This window comes from Dama dama, chromosome 7, assembly GCF_033118175.1.
Source record: "Dama dama isolate Ldn47 chromosome 7, ASM3311817v1, whole genome shotgun sequence".
Classification (NCBI taxonomy): Eukaryota; Metazoa; Chordata; class Mammalia; order Artiodactyla; family Cervidae; genus Dama; species Dama dama.
The window spans coordinates 32,563,971-32,584,684 of NC_083687.1; the positions used below are offsets into that span (position 1 = coordinate 32,563,971).

The window sequence follows — 20,714 nt, forward strand, 5'->3', positions numbered from 1 at the left end:
CATAATTTCCTTGAGTTGCACAAGTGTTGAACAGATCCCCTCTAGTCCATGTGACTGGGGTGAATGACACTCCCCAGTTTACCCAGGACTGCTGAGTTGTCTCCTACTGTGCTTACAGTTTGGTAATAAAGCCACTTTTATTCTCAGTATTCCTGTTTGGATAAGGTGCAGTATCTCTTTAAATGTAACACTGAAGAGTGACCCAATTCTTACATTATTGCTCAGGAGGTCTCTCATCATGGAGGACATTGCGTGTATTTCCTCCTCTCACATGGACAATGTCCTTTCCTGACTGATCCTAGATAGGATGTTACTTCCTGGAACTCAGTCAAGAAAGTCCTCTCTACTGAAGATTACTGCAGAGGGAATCAGTTAGTTTTATTATAATCAACTGATCCCCCTCCCTCTGAGATTCGCTATGTACAAACATGATAAACTGCTTCTGCATCAATATGATATATTAGTTCACATATCTTGTCATATGTAATAGCCTCTTAAGTTCTGTAATCAGTGAAGGCACAGTAAGGGGGAAAATACTTATCACTCCAACAGAAAGCACTGGAGCAGAATAAGAAATAAAGATGATGGAGCCAGAAAGGATTGAGGAGAGGAAATGGGAGATTTCAGAGCACTGAATTCTTGTATTTTGCTTTACTGTTTTTTCCTTTTGTCCATTCACCCATCTTTCAAACACACAGTAACCTCAAATATTTATCCATTCTTGAAAGTATATCTTTAGACTAAGTGGTTGTGGGATCATTTTTGCATTTTAGAAGTTTTAAGTGATTTGAATTCTGATTCATATCTCCAGTGTTAGGACTGAAGTGTTTATTAACAAAATAAAAGAACAAAAACCTAGGAAGTTCTTATCTGCTTCTCTGAGATTATATCAGACAGGCTCCTGAGTATTACCTGTGGACATCTGCTCTAATTGCTTGCAATTGTGGTTATTTCCTGAAAGACCACCGAGAAGATTCCTTCGCTTTTGAGTAAACGTACATTGCCAGAATCTCAAGATAGTGTTCATCTCATTTTGAGTAGCATTCAAGAGGGCAGCAGAAGAAAACATTTGAATTATGTGAGATATCAAGGAGATCAGAAAAGGAGTATAACGGGGTTAATACAGAGGTTACTGGAAGTTGATAGAAGGAGTTTAGAAAGTTGCTGATGAGATATTAATAAATTTTATCTGTGATGCATTAATCTTATATCTATCATCTCTCTACTGAATTCTCTTATCCTATATCTGACCTTGAACATTCAAAAAGGTAAAGTTCAACAGAGTCTTGGAAGCATCATTTTAAGCTACACTGTGGAAAGAGCCTTGAGACAATAGAAGTAACAAGAATTTTAGTCCCCAAATAGCCAGTAAATCATTGCATAATTGAGCAAGTTAATTAATAGCTTTGAATATCAGTTATCTTCAGTAAGACTATGGGCATGGTATTTTCCTTTTAGCATGAAAACTGTTTACTGTTACATTTTCTCAAATTATTTCATATCCCTATGAGGTAGGCTTCTAAATACCACATAGATACCATATTCTTGCAGGAGTAAAAGGATGAATATGCTTATGTTAGTCAAAGTATGATTGTGATGTGGGAACTCGGATACACTTTGCCCACTCACTTCAGTCCTGTCCGACTCTTTGTGGCTCAATGGACTGTAGTCCACCAGGCTCCTTTGTCCCTGGGGATTCTCCAGGCAAGTATACTGAAATGGGTTGCCATGCCCTCCTCCAGGGGATCTTCCCACCCCAGGATTCGAATCCAGGTCTCCCATATTGTAGGAGGATTCTTTACTGTCTGAGACACTAGGGAAGCCCAAAAAGATGAATAATAGGAGTAATTTTTCACATGGCTAATACATTGTAGATTGTCTTATCAACACAAGGAAGTTTGTCAAAAATTTTTTCCATTTTATTAAGATTAAATTTGCAGGCAGGAACTGAATTTATATGCTTAGAGAAATTACTTTCCTCAGGTCCTGGAGCTAGTAAATAACAGACTAAAGATTAGAACCTAAGACCAACCTGCTCTAAAGTTCTTATTTCCTTTAGATTTTACAGATATGTTCAAAATATATTTGTATAAAAAACATTTGAACATAGTTGTACATAATATAATTTGTATGTACATGTGTAATATATTCTTAAAACATATGATATAAAATATAAACTATATCACATATAAAATATACACTTATACAAAATATATAAAAAAGATTTTTAGAATCTGAAGCTAGATAAATCAGATTTTTTCTAACAGATAAGTTGTTGGTCTTTGCTGAGATCTGAAATATAAACAGTCCATGAAATGAATGCTTAGAATACTCAAATTTTAGTGTCATTTTTTGGAAATATATGCTACTTACCTCCATCTTAAACACTGGAAATAGATCAATTTTATGTCCAAGAAGACTTGAGTTCAAAATAGGACTAATTTAAAATGCACAGATAAACTGTCATCTTCATATGCTATTTAGTTGTATAACTGATTTGATGAAATTCATTCAGCTTCTTTTAGTTACACTCACAATGTAGCAAATCATGATGTCTCCATTCAGAGTTAACTGGAAGATAAGAATGAAGTATTACAGATGATCTGAATGGTGTTCTGACATCACTTTTAATTAGTGCACCAATTGCTGTTTTCAAGTTTTTTTTTTTTTCAAAATGAATGTGCTTTCTCTATCAATATTGGTATTTGTTTTGGTCTCTGGCAGAAATCTCAAACACTGAATTGCAAAAGTCTTCCCCCATAGTTTATAACAAATAACCACATACCCAGTGGGAAGAGAGAAAGAGGAGAGCTTTATGAAGTGATATTCCTCTTTCATCATTGATTTGCTCAGCAAACCCTTTCTCCAGGGACTGAATCCTCAACTTTGTCTAAGACAAAATGACAGTGGGGACTAAAATATCTTTCAAAGACAGTTTGGACTTTCTGCTATTGAATTGGAATTTGTTTTCTAGTCTAAAGCTACTTACTTATTTCTCTCAGGAAGGAATTTTTATTCCATGTGTAAATTTCCTGAGAACCCATCCGAGGTTATGCTACTAACCCTTTGATTTGTGTATGAGAAAATAGACCTCAATTTAATTTATCTTAAGAAAATTGCTTAACTTGGTTTATGACACATTTTACATAAAGCGGTTTTAAAGAATTTGTGTAGAACCAATATATTCTATATTTTTTTCATGGATTTTTAAAATTTCCAGGTTTAGTAGAAAGTTCTTCTTCAACTCACAATTATATAGATTGTCTTGTAGGATTTAAATGTTTTCTATTATAGTATTTATTCTGGCCAAAATAATATATTTCTATTTTTACGTGCTATCATATTCAAGTTCTTTTCAATTTCTTTTCCAGGTGAGTAGATTTAGAAGACATATATTTATAATTCAGAAAAAAAGATTATGATTTTAATAAACATGGGAAAAATCCACAAATATCCCAATAAAAAGGCAATTGTATGAATAGACAATTTGTTGTTGTTGTTTAGCCACCGAGTCATGTCTGACTCTTTGTGATTTAGAATAGCAAATCCAAATGAACACGATATATAAGACAGTGTGACCAAATTCTCAAATAGAGAAAGATATATTGAAATAATGATGATAAACCTGGCCTATGTAGCCCTGAGGCAGGAAGAGCCCTGGATACAACTGCATTGCTGAGCCACAAACACCTCTCAGGGGACGGGGTGTATGGCACCCAATCAAGCAAGAGAAATGAAAAGGCCAGGTTTTCTCACCAAAGCCATCTGAGAAGAAGAGCCAGAACCATGGAGTCCAGCCTTAGTTTGAGAAGCACCTGGAAACAGATTTCTCTTTATTTTGTCATATAAAGTTATTCTTCAAAAAAAAAAAAAAAAAAATAATGATGATGATAAGCCTCTTCATACTCACCAGACTGGAAGCAAAAGAATTGAATTTTATTGCCAATGAGAATGAAGGAAAAGTGCTACTCACAGATTACTGGTGGAAATTCAAAGAGTTACAAGTTTTCCTGGGGAAAATATGGCAATGGCTTCTAAAAACTACACAAACTCTCAATCTAGTGCTGTTATTTGCAGGAATCATTCCCCTACAAAGGACAAATGAACAATAATGCTTGATGTAGAAATACTTTAATGACCAATGATGAAGAAAAATATAGGGTCCTTTGATAGCAAGTTTACTACATAATATATTCCCAGAATGGAAAATATTCATTCATCTGAAACAAGGAATTACAGCACTAACACATGTCTTGGAGATGTTTTCCTGAGGTTTTGCTGAATGAGGAAATCAAAAATGCTGAAACAAATACATTACATGGTCCTACTTTTATAAAACAATAATTTAAGACACTGAAATATGATTTTATTATGTATTGTGTGTCTGTATGAGATTACATGAGAAAATATCTAGTTTTTTTTAAGAATAATGACTAGTTCTTAATTAACATTATTATCTAAATAACATGAACATGAATAATCTGGAAAAGGGCAGAGGGTAATATCTAGAGGAAGATGGGGCATGAAGTAAAGCTAGAAAAGAAACAAATTGAGACTTTGTGTATATTTAAAAGTTTTTAAAATTAATGACACTGGTTACTTCTCTATACAAGAGTAGGAGTAAGGTTGAAGATGGTTAGGGGACAAATTGAACTAGAGTATGAATTATCTTTATAGTTTTTTTTTAACAGATTGCATTTAAGTGAACAAAAATCACAATTTAAGAAGAAAGTAAAGAAAGGACTAAAGAAAATATGAATAAAGGTAAATACTTATTCTGCAAAATGGACCAAGTATACACAAACTGAAATTGTTTCAGAATTCTTTAAATTTAGAAAGTGCCAAGTAATGCACACTTATTGAAGATCTTGGAAATAGGGAAGGATCTATTGAGATTATTATTATTATCCAGACACCGGTGCTGAGTCCTTTGAAAGGACAGTTTCACTCAGTCCTCATAAGTGCCCTGTGAGACAGTTCATCATTATTCAATTATTTCATTCATTATTTCCAAAGATACATAGATATAGAAATAGAGGCTTAGAGTGGTTAAAATAAAATGTGTTAGGAAATTGATTACATAAGTGGAAGTCCCACTTCTGTTCTTTTTTTTTTTTTTTTTTAACCTTCTGGCTTTGCTACCAAAGAGTTATGTGCCTCCCTTCTTACTGTAACTGAAAGTGGGATCCAGCTGCTCCAATACTCAAAATGCCAATAAAGAGGCCAGGTGGTGGAAAGGAAAGTTTGTTTTATTTTGGATATTGGCAACCAGCACGGGGCAAGGAGGGGGCAGATTCCTGTCCAAAGGCCAACTTCACTGACAATCAGTGGGCAAGAACTTCTATAGGCTGAGGAAGGACCTACGTGCAGAAACAGCACAGCCATCTTGGAATGGGTCATTGGTGATCTGACCAGCATCATCTTGATTTTTTTAAGTACAGTCAATCTTCAATTCCAGGGTATGTTTGTTTCCATTTCTTGAGGAATTGTGGCAGCTTCTGTCATGGCCACAGTCTGGTCACCATGTAGTGAACTCTCCACCTGGTGGGAGTTCAGTATCTATAAAATAGTCCCCAGGATATGGTTCAGAATACTATCTATAGTCCTTGAGAAGGAACTAAAGGACTTTGACTATGCTAATGACTAAACCATTACTTGGTCTCCTTTGTTTTCCTTATTTCCTGTGTCTTCTCACTTCTCTGATTTAATTCATTCTTCAGCTAAAGTTTTTCCACAGACAACAGGCAGAGAGAGGACATGGTAGACCAGGAGCATAGAGTCCTGCTCCATTTCATTACCACCAAGACTCATTTTTAAGAAATCAATTTAATTAGTGTAGCTCTCTTCTTTTACTTGGAAAGAACCTCTAAAAGAAGCTTATTTGGTTTGTTACTCTTTGACTATCTGACTTTTTAATATTGCATATTGGAATAAAAGCCTGCAACAGTGAGGTATGCAGGGAATAGAAGTCCGCAGTAGCAAGGTAAGCAAACCAGCTGTGTTTTCTGTAAGAGAAATGTTATAAAAGGCTGGAGATAATGGCTTATCTAGGAGGAAATGGGGGTAGAGATAGATTCAAACTCTACTAAAGTTTAAAATAAACTTCTAGGGACTTCTCTGGTGGTTCAGTGGTTAAAACTCTGTGCTTCCAATGCAAAGGGCAAAACTGTGATCCCTCTTCAGGGAACTAAGATCCCACATGCCACATGGCATGGCTAAAAGATAAATAAATAAAATGAACTTTTAGCATTAGAGTCCAAAGAGAGTGGTAGTATTCCAAGAAATAAAAGGGAATGCTGAAGTTTGCCCCATGGACAAACATCACAATGATTTCCTTGCCTAACTGTATTCTGCCAAAAGAAACACATATTTAGTACACATCTTCTTTATCCATTCATCTCTTGATGAACACTTAGATTGCTTTCATATCTTGACTATTGTAAATAATGCTGCTATAAACACTGGAAGCATGTATCTTTTACAGTTAGTGTTTTTATTTTTTTCAGATATTAATATATACACACACACACATATAAAAGAATAAAATTCAGCATAGAAAAGAATGAAATTCTGCTATTCACAACAATGTCAACAGACCTAGACAGTATTATACTTCTGGATTAATCATAAACTCTAAACTTTAACTACTCTAAACTTTAACTTCTCAGTACCAATTGATTTCTCAATCTTTTGAGAGATTTTGACATAGTTTTCAAGTTTCCCTTCTTATTTAAAGGCTTGTCAAATACCTTTAGGGGGAAATTGCCTTGTAGTTCAGGCTTTCAATTCATTTTTGTCACTTTGCTGTACACGAACAACAGATTTCTGAGCTTTTCCCCCTCTACTCTTTTCTAGTAGTCTTTTACCAGCTAAAGGCATCAGCTTCTTATTTGCATATGGACTCAGTAAGTTTAGAGAAAAAGCAACGTCAGCTCACTTTTTCACAAGTTCTTCACTATTGAACATTAATTGAATCTTAATATTTTTATCTTTGTTGTTCCCATGGCTCCCTGATATTTTAACACAAATGATTTTATTTTTATGCCTTTTCTAGTTCTTGAGGACTTCTGAAAGCAATTTTATCTTTCCTGGAAACAGAATTCTTGTAGCAGATTTAAGCTAAGTCTGTAGTTAACAGCATAGATTTTGCTGATGTGGGTGGCTTCATGGGCAATGTCGGAGGTGGATTTACCATTAAACTGATTGAGCTTAATCTACAGACTATTATTTTCATGGGCCCTTTCTAAGAATCTGGAAAGGAAGGATTCTAGCAATGTGTTCACATAAACCCATGTATTCACAAAATTTGTAAAAACAAAAAGCAAAGCAAGATAAAAACTAATCCATAATTAGTTAAAACCACTAACTCCAACTTCCTCCTGTCATATTCTCACATCAACTGGTAATGAAATAGCTGTAAGAATTTTTGTCAACTAAGAGAAAGTTGTTTTAGAGATATAGTTATAAAGTTCACAGTCATTTTCTACATGTAGGCAAGTAGCTCTTAGCCCTTCTGATGTAGGAATGCTCTGATACTAATGGCTTTTAGGAATGCTTTGATTTCTGACTCTGCTGACTTACCAGGACCATGATATAAAGTACAGGGCCAGGATGTGGCAATGTCTGATGATGCCAATTACCTGAAGTACGTGGACTGTGGACAGTTATTATACAGCTGTTCAAGTCTTAAAATGGATACATAATCATCGTAAGGATTCTGACTAATGAAGGAATATATTTTCAGGCAATTAAAAGAGAATCCAGAATGCAAATGAATACAAGCAACTTTTTCAAAAAGTTGGCAATGCTCATGTGAAATTTGAAAGATTTTTTGCAATGTTCAAATAAAATGAGTGCACAACAAGTACTGCGCAATCTCTGGAGGGAGTAGCAGTCTAGAACTCAGTCCTACCTGCCACCCTTACTCAACCCCTCACCCACACCCCCCCCACTCAAGCCATGCATAGCCCTCCCTGTACCATCTTTGGAAAGGTATGAACAACTGAGGAAAATAGAAAGTAGAAAACCTTAAGTTAGTGTTTTAAACGGTAACTAATATAAATTGGTAAAGGAGTACGTCAAGGCTGTATATTGTCAGCTTGCTTATTTAACTTATATGCAGGGTACATCAGGCGAAATTCCAGGCTCGATGAATCACAAGCTGGAATTAGGACTGCTGGGAGAAATATCAGTAACCTCAGATATGCAGATGGTACCACTTTAATGGCAGAAAATGAAGACAAACTAAAGAGCCTCTTGATGAAGATGAAAGAGGAGAATGCAAAAGCTGGCTTAAAACTCTGCATTCAAAAAATTATGTTGGCATCTGGTCCTATCAATTTATGACAAATAGATGGGGAAAATGTGGAAACAGTGTCAGATTTCATTTTGTTGGGCCCCAAAATCACTGCAGACAGTGACCACAGCCACAAAATTAAAAGATGTTTTAGCTGCTTGGAAGAGTAGCTATGACAAAGCTAGATAGTGTATTAAATAGTAGAGACATTTGCTGACAAAGATTCATATAGTCAAAGCTATGGTTTTTCCAGTAATCACGTATGGATGTGAGAGTTGGACCGTAAAGAAGGCTGAGTGCTAAAGAATTGATGCTTTTGAACTGTGGTGCTGGAGAAGACTCTTGAGAGTCCTTTGGACAGCAAGATCTAACCAGTCCATCCTAAAGGAGATCAATACTGAATATTCCTTGGAAGGACTGGTGCTGAAGCCAAAGCTCCAATACTTTGACCACCTAATGCAAAGAGCTGACTCATTGGAAAAAACCCTGATGCTGAGAAAGACTGAAGGCAGGAGGAGAAGGAGGCGACAGAGGATGAGATGGCTGGATGGCATCACTGACTCAATGGACATGTGTTTGAGCAAACTCCTTGAGACAGTGAAGAACAGGGAAGCCTGGTGTGCTGCAGTTCTTGGGGTCACAAAGAGTTGGACACAACTTCCCAACTGAATAGCAACAAAAATAATACTAAAATAATAAAGGCTCAGTTAAAATATTCTTCCTGGAAAATTATCTTATTGCTCGTTGTTATATTTGGCTAACCTTCTGAAAGCTTATGGTGAACAATGTTGGATTTGTGATCTCCGAAGAAGATTTAGCTTCGGGACCAAGGACCAGGCTTGATCACTCAAGAGATTTTGTGTAGCAGAGTTTTATTAAAGTGAAAAAGGGACAGAGAAAGCTTCTGACATAGACATCAGAAGGGTGCAGAGAATGCCCCACTAATTAGTCTTGTCAAGGCCTTATATACTTTTACCAGACCCATTCCCACAACATAAATCTTAAATTAACAAGATTAGAACAACAGAAAGGTCTCACCAGACCCACTTCCACAACATACCTTTTAAAATGACAGGATTAGTCAGAAGGTTCTCAAAAAGGAGAAACAAGTCCTCAAGCAGGATACACTGTTGTTATATAATCATTGGTACAGAGTTTAAGGGAAAGCATATCCTTGAGCAAGATGAGTTGTTTTGTTGTGCAATCATCAGGTCTGGGCTTAAAGAAAAAAAATATTTGTCCTTTTCTCCTCCTTGAGAATTCCAGACCCCTCTCTCCTCCTCTGGGACCCTGGACTTTTCTTATCAACCTACCTAGGAATTGACTCTCTCACTTCCATTTGGGTTCCTGTGTATCTTGATTGTGGAGGTGTGCATGGAACTACACACACACACAAATGAGTACATGTGACACTGGTGAAATCTGAAAAAAAAAATCTGTGAATTGTACCAATGTCAATTTTCTGTTTTGACATGGTACTATATTTATGTTAAATGTCCCAGTGGCATATTTGGTACACAGGATCTCTCTGTATTATTATTGCTTCAAATTCCTGCAAATATATAATTTTTTTCAAAATAAAGATAATTTAAAGTAAGATAAAGATCTGTATGAACTATTGAGTGTTACAGGTTATATTGTTAAGTAAAAAAGCAAAATACAAAGACTATGTATTATATGTTACCTTTCATATAAGAAAGAAGGGGATAAGAGAGGAGTGATCCTTTTCTGAATACAGTGCTTTATATAATTCTTAACCTTATAACCATGATACTGTTTCACATATTCAAAATTTAAATAAATAATTAAAAGTCAACTGGAATGTGAGGTACCCAAAAGAGATACAAACAGTAATAAATGAACCTACCAGTGTTATGGATGAACAACATAACCATGCTAAAGAAAGTAAAGAAGAAAAGAATTAGCCTAAATTAACTTTCTGAAAGAGCATTTGACCACCACGCCCAGTATAAACGACTCTAAGGTAAAAAAAAAGAACTGTGCACAAGTAGTGTTCTCTAGTTAGTGAAGTTGTTATTGGCAGGAGTAGGGGTTAGAACTTCTGAAACTGAGTGTATATTAGAACTGACCAGATAAGTAAATACATTACAGATCATGAGAGCCAACTTTTCACAGTCAAAGAGAAAGTTACAAATAAGGAAACGATGGAGGCTAGAACAAGCTCTGTGATATTTTACTGGAATTGGAGGCATCAGTATGAACTTGTGGCTAAACACACACACAGACATACAAACAGATGAACAGATATAAAGAAATAAAAATATATGTGTGAATGTATATGTGAGTATACATAGATATTTCTAAACTCTGTTAGCTGAGAGCACCTAGAAGGAATAATAAAATAGCAATGAGCATATTTAGCACCCAGATTTTGATTTCTGAATACATTCTCTAACACAGTAAAAGGAATGTGGGGTCCTTGGTAAAATGTTTGGCTTTAGGGCTTGGACTACAAAATCACAAGATGATCTTGGGATATCCACAGAGTAGAGAAGTGTTCAGCAATGTTGTTGTTCAGTCCCTAAATCGGATCCAACTCTTTGCGACCCCATGGAATGCAGCACGCCCGGCTCCTCTGTCCTCCACTATACCCAGGGTTTGCTCAAATTCATGTCCATTGAGTCAGTAATGCTATTCAACTATCTTATCCTCTTTTTCCCCTTCTCCTCCTGCCCTCAATCTTTGCCAGAATAAATTGGAACTTCAGCTTCAGCACCAGTCCTTCCAGTGAATACTCAGGGTTGATTTCCTTTAGGATTGACTGGTTAGATCTTCTTGCTGTCCAAAGGACTCTCAAGAGTCTTATCCAGCACCACAGTTCAAAAGCATCAATTCTTCAGAGCTCAGCCTTCTTTATGGTCCAACTCTTATATCGGTTCATGACTACTGGAAAAACCATTGCTTTGTCGGCAAAATGACATGTTTACTTTTTAATATGCTGTCTAGGTTTGTCATAGCTTTCCTTCCAAGGAGCAAGCATGGCCGCAATCACTGTCTGCAGTCATTTTGGAGCCCAAGAAAGAAAAATCTATCACCACTTCCACTTTTCCCCCTTCTTGTTGCCATGAAGTGATGGAACAAGATGCCAGCAATGTTCAGGGCACATTAAAAGAACATGGGAATCAACTTGAAGGAGCTCCCAAAGGCCAAAGATGGGACAACTTGAGCAGCAGTATAAATAGTGATATTAATTAATTATAACAATAGGATAAAACACAGAGTGAATGGGGCATATCTTATAGTTCCAAGGAAATGCTCATAAAGTAACATGGTGAAAGGATGAGCCGCCTTGAAGGAACTTTAAAGGCCAAATATAAGACAATTTCAGCTGCAAAATAATGGCAGTATTGGACTATAACCAATGCAATAAAGTAAATATTCACAAGTTTATACTGATTAAATAATGATTTAATGAAAGGTTAAACAAACAGAAGAAGAAGTAATAGCTCTTCTTTACAATGGAATTTCAATTATTAAGTGAAGAAAGAGTGATGGAAATAAAAAGTAGATGCAATAGAAATATTTGTTGCAGGGAAGAATCACTGATGAATGCTAAGATAAATGTAAAAACATGATCAGAAATAAATGTTTGCATAATCTCAACACATTCTCCCACAAAATAATCTTTAGTTACAAAAGGAAAATGCTAACTTTGATGAATAAACCTGGTAGAAATTACTTAACCAAATGATCAAAGTTAACATCATGGTCACTTTATTACTCTTCGTAAGGGTCCAGGTCATGAAAGACAAAAAAAGGATAAGCAACTGCCCCAAGTTAGAGGAGACTTAAGGAGATGTGACAGCTAATGCAATGTGATTTCCTGGGTTGGATCCTAGAGCAATAAAAGAATATTAGTGGGACAATTTGTAAAATTCTAATAATCTTTTATCAATATTAATTTTCCATTTTTTGATAATTGTACCATGATTATGCAAGATTCAACATTAGGGTATGATAGAGACTTCCTTGTTGGTCCTGTGGTTAAGAATCTGCTTTCCAATACAGGGGAGGCAGGTTTGATCCCTGATTAGGAAGCAAAGATTCCCACATGCTGCAGGGCAACAAAGCCCATGTGCCATAACTAGAGAAGCCTGTGTACCACAAAGAAGACCCAGTGCAGGGAAAAAAAAAAAGCATTAAGGGAAGATAGTTGAAGGGTATACAGAAACCATCTGAACTATTTTTGCAACTTTGTTGTAAGTCTAAGATTATTTCAAAATAAAAAGCTAAAAAAATCAAGAACATATATTATCATGTTTTGTTTTGTTTTTTTATATGCAAAGGGGGCTTCCCTGGTGGCTTGGACAGTAAAGAATCTGCCTGCAATGCAGGAAACCCAGGTGTGATCCAAGGGTCAGGAAGATCCCATGGAGGAGGGCATAGCAACCCACTCCAGTGTTCTTGCCTAGATAATCCCACGAACAGAGGAGCCTGGCAGGTCCCCGGTCCATGGGGTTGCAAAGTGTTGGACGTGACTGAGCAACTAACACTTTAATTCACAGAAAATACATGTGTTTATCTATATACATGTATATTTAATCTGTATTTCTTAAGAAATTAAGAGTGTAAAAATTTATATTTGTTGTTCAGTAGCTAAGTTGTGTCCAACTCTGCAACCTCATGAACTGCAGCACACCAGGCTTCCCTGTCTTTCAGTATCTCCCGGAGTTTGCTCAAACTCATGTCATTGTGCCAGTGATTCCATCCAACCATGTCATCCTCTGTTGTCCCCTTCTCCTCTTGCCCTCAAACTTTCCCAGCATCAGAATCTTTTCTAATGAGATAGCTGTTTGCATCAGATGGCCAAAGTATTGGAGCTTCAACCTAAGCATCAGTCCTTCCAGTGAATATTCAGGGTTGATTTCCTTTAGGATTGACTAGTTTGATCTCCTTGCTGTCCAAGAGACTCTCAAGAGTCTTCTCCAACACCACAGTTCTAAAGCATAAATTAATTAATAATTTGGAAACAATCTGTTGTTCCATATCCAGTTTCTAACTGTTGCTTCTTGTCCTGCATATAGGTTTCTCAGGAGGCAGGTAAGGTGGTCTGATATTCCCATCTCTTTAAAAATTTTCCAATTTGTTGTGATCCACACAGTTAAAGGCTTTAGCATAGTCAAGAAACAGCAATAGATGTTTTTTTGAATTCCCTTGCTTTTTCTATGAGTATTATTTTTATAGAACAAATATCCTCATCAAAGAGAATGTGATAAGAAGACATATAGTTAGGAAAAATCACAACTATTAAAGATCTAGTCTATATTGTCAAGGACAAATGTTCAATATTTAATATTTATTTAACTTTCACAAACATCCTTCAAAGTAATTTTTCTCCCCAGTAATAGTAAATGAAGCTTTCTAGTTTTTAAGCCTGCATTGTTTCTGATCTGGAGTTTGAGCCATTCTATCTCCAAAGGCTATTCTCCTTCCCCTTTATTCAAAATTATTTTCCAGATATAATTCAATTTTTTATTGTTTAGGGGAAATGTTGACTAGTTCAAAATATTTGGAATATAAAGTAAATAGAATCCCTTTTAGAAAGAGCTGGAAATGTAAATTTGTCCAGAAGTAGCATCAATATTAAGAAATAAGTGTATATTTCTCTAGACAATGAGTCCCTTCAGGACTTGAAGTACTGGCAATATAACATTCATATTTTAGAAAGATTCTTTTTTCAGCAAAGAGAAATACAATAAGTTCCCTACATACAAACAAGTTCCATTCCAAGAGCATATTCGTGAGCCCAACAAAGTAATCCTAGGTACCCAGCTAACACAATCAGCTATGTAGTACTGTACTATACTGTATAGGCTTATAATACTTTTCTCACTAATAATACATAAAAACAAACCAACACTAACAATAAACATTTTTACTCTTACAGTATAGGACCTTGAAATGTACAGTACAGTACAATAGCTGGCATACAGGGGCTGGCATCAGTGAACAGGCAAGAAGAATTACTGACTGGGGAAAGGTGAGGAGGTGGGAGACAGCAGAGCTGAAGGATCATCAGCGATAGGAGTCGGAGGGCAAGCTGGAAGTTCCCTCAAGCCTGACATTGATAGCACTGGCTCTGATTCCTTGTGGTCATGTGCTTAAAAAACTAACAGTGCCTCCTCAAGTAAAGAAAATCCCTTTGCCATTTCCTGCATCCTGAATCTTCTGTGGGCCTCCAATTCTATCTTTTCACCCTTTCGCTCTGATAACATTCTGTGATGTCATATCACAGCTGGGAAACATCTCTTGTAATCACTGTAATGCTTGGATTGTATTATTTTATTTCACAGAAAATAACTTTCTGTAACTATATTATTTCCACCAGTTACAAGTTTAAATGTATTTGTAATCGCTTAGGGTTAGTGATGGGCCAGGTGTGACTAAAATGGCTAAGAATGAGGTGGCAAAAAAATTTAAAGATTGCTTCAAAAGTTTCTTCTATGGATAACAATTCTACATCTTTCATTAAGTGCTCCATGAGGATCTCATCTTCGTTTCTCAGAAGGACTTATTATCTCGGAAAGGAAATTCTTGAGAGCATCAAATTCTCTAGGTATTTCTCCCTACTTTTCATGAGAAAACATTAGGTTGAGATGGTATACAAGCTAAAAACTTAGTGTAAGTAAAAGAAGCAATTCTCAGGGGAATGGGTCACCCCACTGTGTCAAGAAATTTGCTGGAATACAGAATTAATATTGATTCGCTTTGATTGCTCATCTATGTATTTCAGTGTTTGCTGACAGAAAACAATCATTGCATGCCATTTGTTTATAAATTAAAGGAGATGATAAAACCATCACTGTTTCTAGCCAGTATATTCCATCTCTACCAATATAACTAGTGGTATTAAGTTTATACTATATGACATTAATATTTGTATGTTTAAAACATAGTATTTGACCTGATAATGATCATATATGTTCTGTTTTTACTTGAGAAAAATCTATAGAAATGGTCACTGAAGTCAGTCGGCCATAGGATATTAATAATATTGATTATCAAAATCTAACAATATTTTCAAAGTATAAAGCACATTTATACATAGTATCTCATGTATACCAGCTGAAATCTCTGGCTGTTGAGGTGAAACATGAGATTCATCTCCCTTAGAAGTCTTTGAAAGTTAAATATAGAAAACATTTTTGAGATGCAATAGTTTCCATATTGTTCACCTTATGATTATAACAGATAGTTTGTGCATTAATTTTGAATGTCAAAATTAATCTCTCTTTTTCAAGTTAAGTTTTATTATTATGAACCTTAAATTTGCATAGAAAATTAATCTTCAACAAAATTTTAAAGGGCTATGAATAGTACTTCTCTGCACTACATGCTCTAAAAATGCAATATAGATTCTTATGCATCTTTTCATTGATTCTAGGTTCTATTCTGAATTATGAGGTGACCAAGTTCCATGCCTTAATGCTTATCACTAACTACTGATCTTGATGAAACCAGGAGGGGAAGATTTGGTGCTCTCTCCATCTCTCTCTAGGATGAATCTGTAATGTGTGTGTGTGTGTGTGTGTGTGTGTGTGTTAGTAAAATGATATTTCCTCTGAGACCATATACTCTCCCATCGCTTGTTAGAAATAATTAGTTCAGGGAATTTTGAAAGGAAAGTTTTACTCCATAGGGTGAGGCAGAAAAGGAAGAATCGAATCTAATATCAACTTTGAAACCAATATAAATTCTTCCTTTTCAAATGTGAACCCTCCGTTCTTCAAGTGTTTCCTGTACAGAGCGTACATCAGAGTTACCCCTGGCCTGCTCCTTCTCTGACTCCTTATCTGAGGGGGAGGGGGCATGTGGATATTTGGGGGCTTCAGGTGGTATAACTACTGTGTACTTATCAAGATTCTCTCTTCATTCAGATTTGCCTCTGCTGGGTACTGTTGCCTTCTTGCTGTCTCTCCCTCTCATAGATTTCCTAAATGTCATCTTTCTCTTCTCTTTGTTTTCACTCTGGTCATCTCACTTGGACTTCCAAGTAAAGTCCCAAGAAAGAGAACGAACTGTGGACATGGGATTTCTGAGGTTGCAGTCAAGTTTGGTAAGTTAGGGATTCTGTGTAGGAAGAAATATAACCTAGGCCTCTTTCCTATCATTTAGAGGATTTTTGTTTTGGTTTGGTTTTTATTTTGTTTTGGGGGGATGTTTTCTTGAACTTTAGACCATAACTGTGTCATGGGCAATTAGATTTATTATGCCAATACTTCACAGCCTAAATGCTTATGCACTTTATTTACATAAGCTTGATCAAATCTTCATTCTACGAGGAAGCTGGAGAGAGATTTTGAACTTATCCATGGGCTTCTATCCATTAAATGTACAGAATGAAATTTCACCTAATAGCAAGACTGGTTCTCTGATCCAAAGACATAAGCCACTATTCCCATCCATACATTACATGCGACTAGAAGAATTAATTCAATGCTTCCCTTTAAAATTTTTTTTAAAGGTGGATAATTTTGTGTTCATTCCCTTGTAAAATAATCAGCATTTGAAAGTAACTTTTTACATCCTGCAAAACTAGAAAGAGTGATGCAAAATATTGGGAAAAAAAATCACAGTCCAGAGCCTGAAAATTCCCAAATAATGTTTTCAGATCCAGTAATGACTTAACTAACACCTATTGAAATTCTGGGTCAAGCATCCAGCATTTCCAAAGAAGTCTCTGTTCTACCATTTTACCAGTCATTCCATTTCAAGGGCGTATATCTATGCCCTTCACAGATACTCATCTTTCTCCTACCAGGTAACATGTGGCCACAGGTGATGGAAAATGACAACACAAGTGCTTTTGAAGGCTTCATCCTGGTGGGCTTCTCTGATCGTCCCCATCTAGAGCTGATCCTCTTTGTGGTTGTCCTCACTTTTTATCTGCTGACTCTTCTTGGCAACATGACCATCATCTTGCTTTCAGTTGTGGATTCCCGGCTGCACACACCCATGTATTTCTTTTTGGCCAACCTCTCATTCCTAGACATGTGCTTCACCACAGGTTCCATCCCTCAGATGCTCTACAACCTTTGGGGTGCAGATAAGACCATCAGCTATCTGGGGTGTGCCATCCAGCTCTACTTCGTCCTAGCTCTGGGAGGGGTGGAATGTGTTCTCCTGGCTGTCATGGCATATGACCGCTATGCTGCAGTCTGCAAACCCCTGCACTACACCGTTATCATGCACCCGCGTCTCTGTGGGCAGCTGGCTTCAGTGGCATGGTTGAGTGGCTTCGGCAATTCTCTCATAATGGCACCCCAGACGTTGATGCTACCTCGCTGTGGGCACCGGCGGGTGGACCACTTTCTCTGTGAGATGCCAGCACTAATTGGCATGGCCTGTGTCGATACCATGACCCTTGAGGCACTGGCATTTGCCTTGGCAATCTTTATCATCCTGGCGCCACTCATCCTCATCCTCGTCTCTTACGGTTATATTGCACGAGCCGTGCTGAGGATCAGGTCAGCTGCCGGGCGAAAGAAAGCCTTCAACACCTGTAGCTCCCACCTCATTGTTGTCTCTCTCTTCTATGGTACGATTATATACATGTACCTCCAGCCAGCAAACACTTATTCCCAGGACCAGGGCAAGTTCCTTACTCTTTTCTACACAATAGTCACTCCCAGTGTTAACCCCCTAATCTATACACTGAGAAACAAAGATGTCAAAGAGGCCATGAAGAAGGTACTAGGGAAGGGAGAGGCAGAAGTAGAGTAAAAAGTCATCAAATCTGGGGACTGTCTTTTGATCCACCTTCTATATATATTGCCAGACCTAGCAAATAAAGGCGTGTTCTGACATAACAGACTGAGAAGGGACTTAATGAGATGCGGGAATTCAATGGTTTAGCTAGGTTGAGAAAGTGCAAATTCCTGAGTTGACCATCACTTGTATTCCTCTCAAGTCCTTCTAAGTCAAGAATTCATCACAAGGAGGTCTCCAATCCAGGAATAGACAGTGACCTATGCTTGCAAAATACTAGCCATGAATGTAAACACCAGGCATTTTTGTACCTATTCCAGCTTCTGACACAATGATCTGTACTGATTAGGTCCTCAGTATGGGATTCCCTGGTGTCTCAGATGGTAAAGAGTCTGCCTGCAATGCGGGAGACCTGAGTTTGATCTCTGGGTTGAAAAGATCCCCTGTAGAAGAAAATGGCAACCCACTCCAGTATTCTTGCTTATTCCAAGAGGAGCCTGGCAGGCTACAGTCCATAGGGTCGTAAAGAGTCAAACAAGACTGAGTGACTTTATTTTCACTTTAAGGCTCAATATATGTGAAAAGAATGAACTTAGAATTAGTGGAGAAAAATTCCTAGAAAGTTCAAATGTGCTTTTATAGTGCCAAATGCCACAATAAGATGAACTCTGGGGAACTGTTGGGATATTTATGGTTGAGTGTTTTCTGTATGTTGAATGTTTCACAGTTTCATTAATAATTGCAGTACCTCACCAGTTGTAAGGAAAATATATTTGACCCTTAAAGGCAAACATGTTTCTTCAGACTTGAAATGTTGTCAATCAGATAAATCCCATCTCATAACCTAGGAAAACATATATGATGTTAGAATTTCATGACAAGTGAATAGGATTCCAAAATTTGGGAGCATGGCCAGTGTTATCATTAAGAACTGGATAAAACATGGGTTTAGCAAGTTCTCATTTAAGCCTACCCAAAAATATTAAAGAAAGCCCACTCCAGTGTTCTCGCCTGGAGAATCCCAGGGACGGCAGAGCCTGCTGGGCTGCCGTCCATGGGGTCGCACAGAGTCGGACACAACTGAAGCGACTTAGCAGGAGCAGCAAACTTATCTAGATGCCCTAGAAAAAATACCAAATATCTAATAAGTTTTTCTCAAAACATATCATTTTTAGACATAAAGTGAATATTTTCCTATTTTGAGCACTAACTCTTGTACTTTGTCCAAATAGATTAGTTTTTATTTTAGATTAATTAGGGCTTATAAGAATGAGTTTTAGGTTTAGTTTTTATTATTCACACAAGAAGGTAGAAAAAATGGAATATAATTGATTCTTCCTAATTTATAAACTAAGTGAAAGGTGATGCTAAGCCGTGATGATGTTTACTGAGGACATTATTAATGCTGCCCATGAACTGAATATAAATATTCCTGGTTTAGCATTTCTCATGTCTTTCACTAAAAACAACTTTTAGTATGTGTCTTACTGCCATAAAAATAAACTGTATGTTGCGTGCATGCTATGTCGCTTCAGTCATGTCCATCTCTGTGCAACCCAATGTACTGTAGCCCGCCAGGCTCCTCTGTCCGTGGGATTCTCCAGGCAAGAATACAGGAGTGGGTTGCCATCCCCTTCTACAGGAGATCTTCACGACTCAGGGATAGAGATGAAATATCCTTTTAGAATCATTCCCTATTGAACAATGATAAAAATTAACTTTTTACATCATCTCTACACTATGTAGATATGCATTACTCTAGAGTCAATAATATCTTGAAGTGGAGGCAAGAAATCAAGACACAGAGTATAAATCTCTATGAATATATCAATTTTGGAAGCTCCCTATGGAATTCGCACCTAATACTTTTCAAATTTTCCCTTTTTTCCCCCGCAAGGAACAATTTTCACAGCACTCTTCTCTAGAAAATTTAGAATCACTGTTATAGATTATAAATATTGAGTGTTGTATCTCAAAGGGAAAAGGTCACTGTGTCCTTAATTACATTACAATATCCAGAATCACCTTTTACTTAATTTATAATGTAGTTTTAAAAGTTCACTTAGTTTACTTATTTACATATGAAGTAGGAATAATGAACTATATTCTAACTGTTCTGCCATCTCCTAGGAATAACAGAATATTCTCTGTAATAAAAATAGAAATGTTTCATTTTCATTCTCTATAAATTCTTCCTTTCACTAAACTGTGCTCATCTTCATAGATTCATCTTTTACATACAGCAAGTAGAAATGAACATCAATATTCATTCACTGTGCACATTTGTTTATCTCTTAGCTATGGTGCTTAAACTTCCTCCAAGAGAAATACATATTATACATATGCTTGTGTATGTGTGTGTATATATGTGTATGTTTATTCTCACTGTGATTTTAAATTAAAAGCCATGAGAAGACAGCTCAATAAATGCTTATTAATCAGATTATCAGATCACTTTTCATCTTGCTATTTTTGTGTGCCCTGGGATTTTGTGGTTATTTCTTACACAGTTATTCTGGAAATAGATAACTGATACAATTTTATGACTCATTTTATAAGGTTACCATAACTTGGATAACAAATCTGACAAGGACATTACAAGAAAGGAAAATTGCAGATAGATAGCTCATGAAAATACCCACAAAAATCCTAAACAGTCATTAGCAAATTTAATCTAGTGTTACATAGA

General features: G+C 36.6%; 1 protein-coding gene across 1 annotated transcript; it reads left to right on the plus strand.

Moving 5' to 3' along the window:
* Positions 1–17,083: 17,083 nt before the first annotated feature.
* On the plus strand, positions 17,084–18,040 carry LOC133059308 (putative olfactory receptor 2W6). Its single transcript, XM_061146293.1, has one exon. It carries the CDS (start codon positions 17,084–17,086, stop codon positions 18,038–18,040), a length of 957 nt encoding a protein of 318 aa, XP_061002276.1.
* The last annotated feature ends 2,674 nt before the right edge of the window (positions 18,041–20,714 follow it).

What these genes read in the sequence shown, in the direction of transcription:
- LOC133059308 (XM_061146293.1), top strand. Translation starts at nt 17,084, where the DNA reads ATGTGGCCACAGGTGATGGAAAATGACAACACAAGTGCTTTTGAAGGC.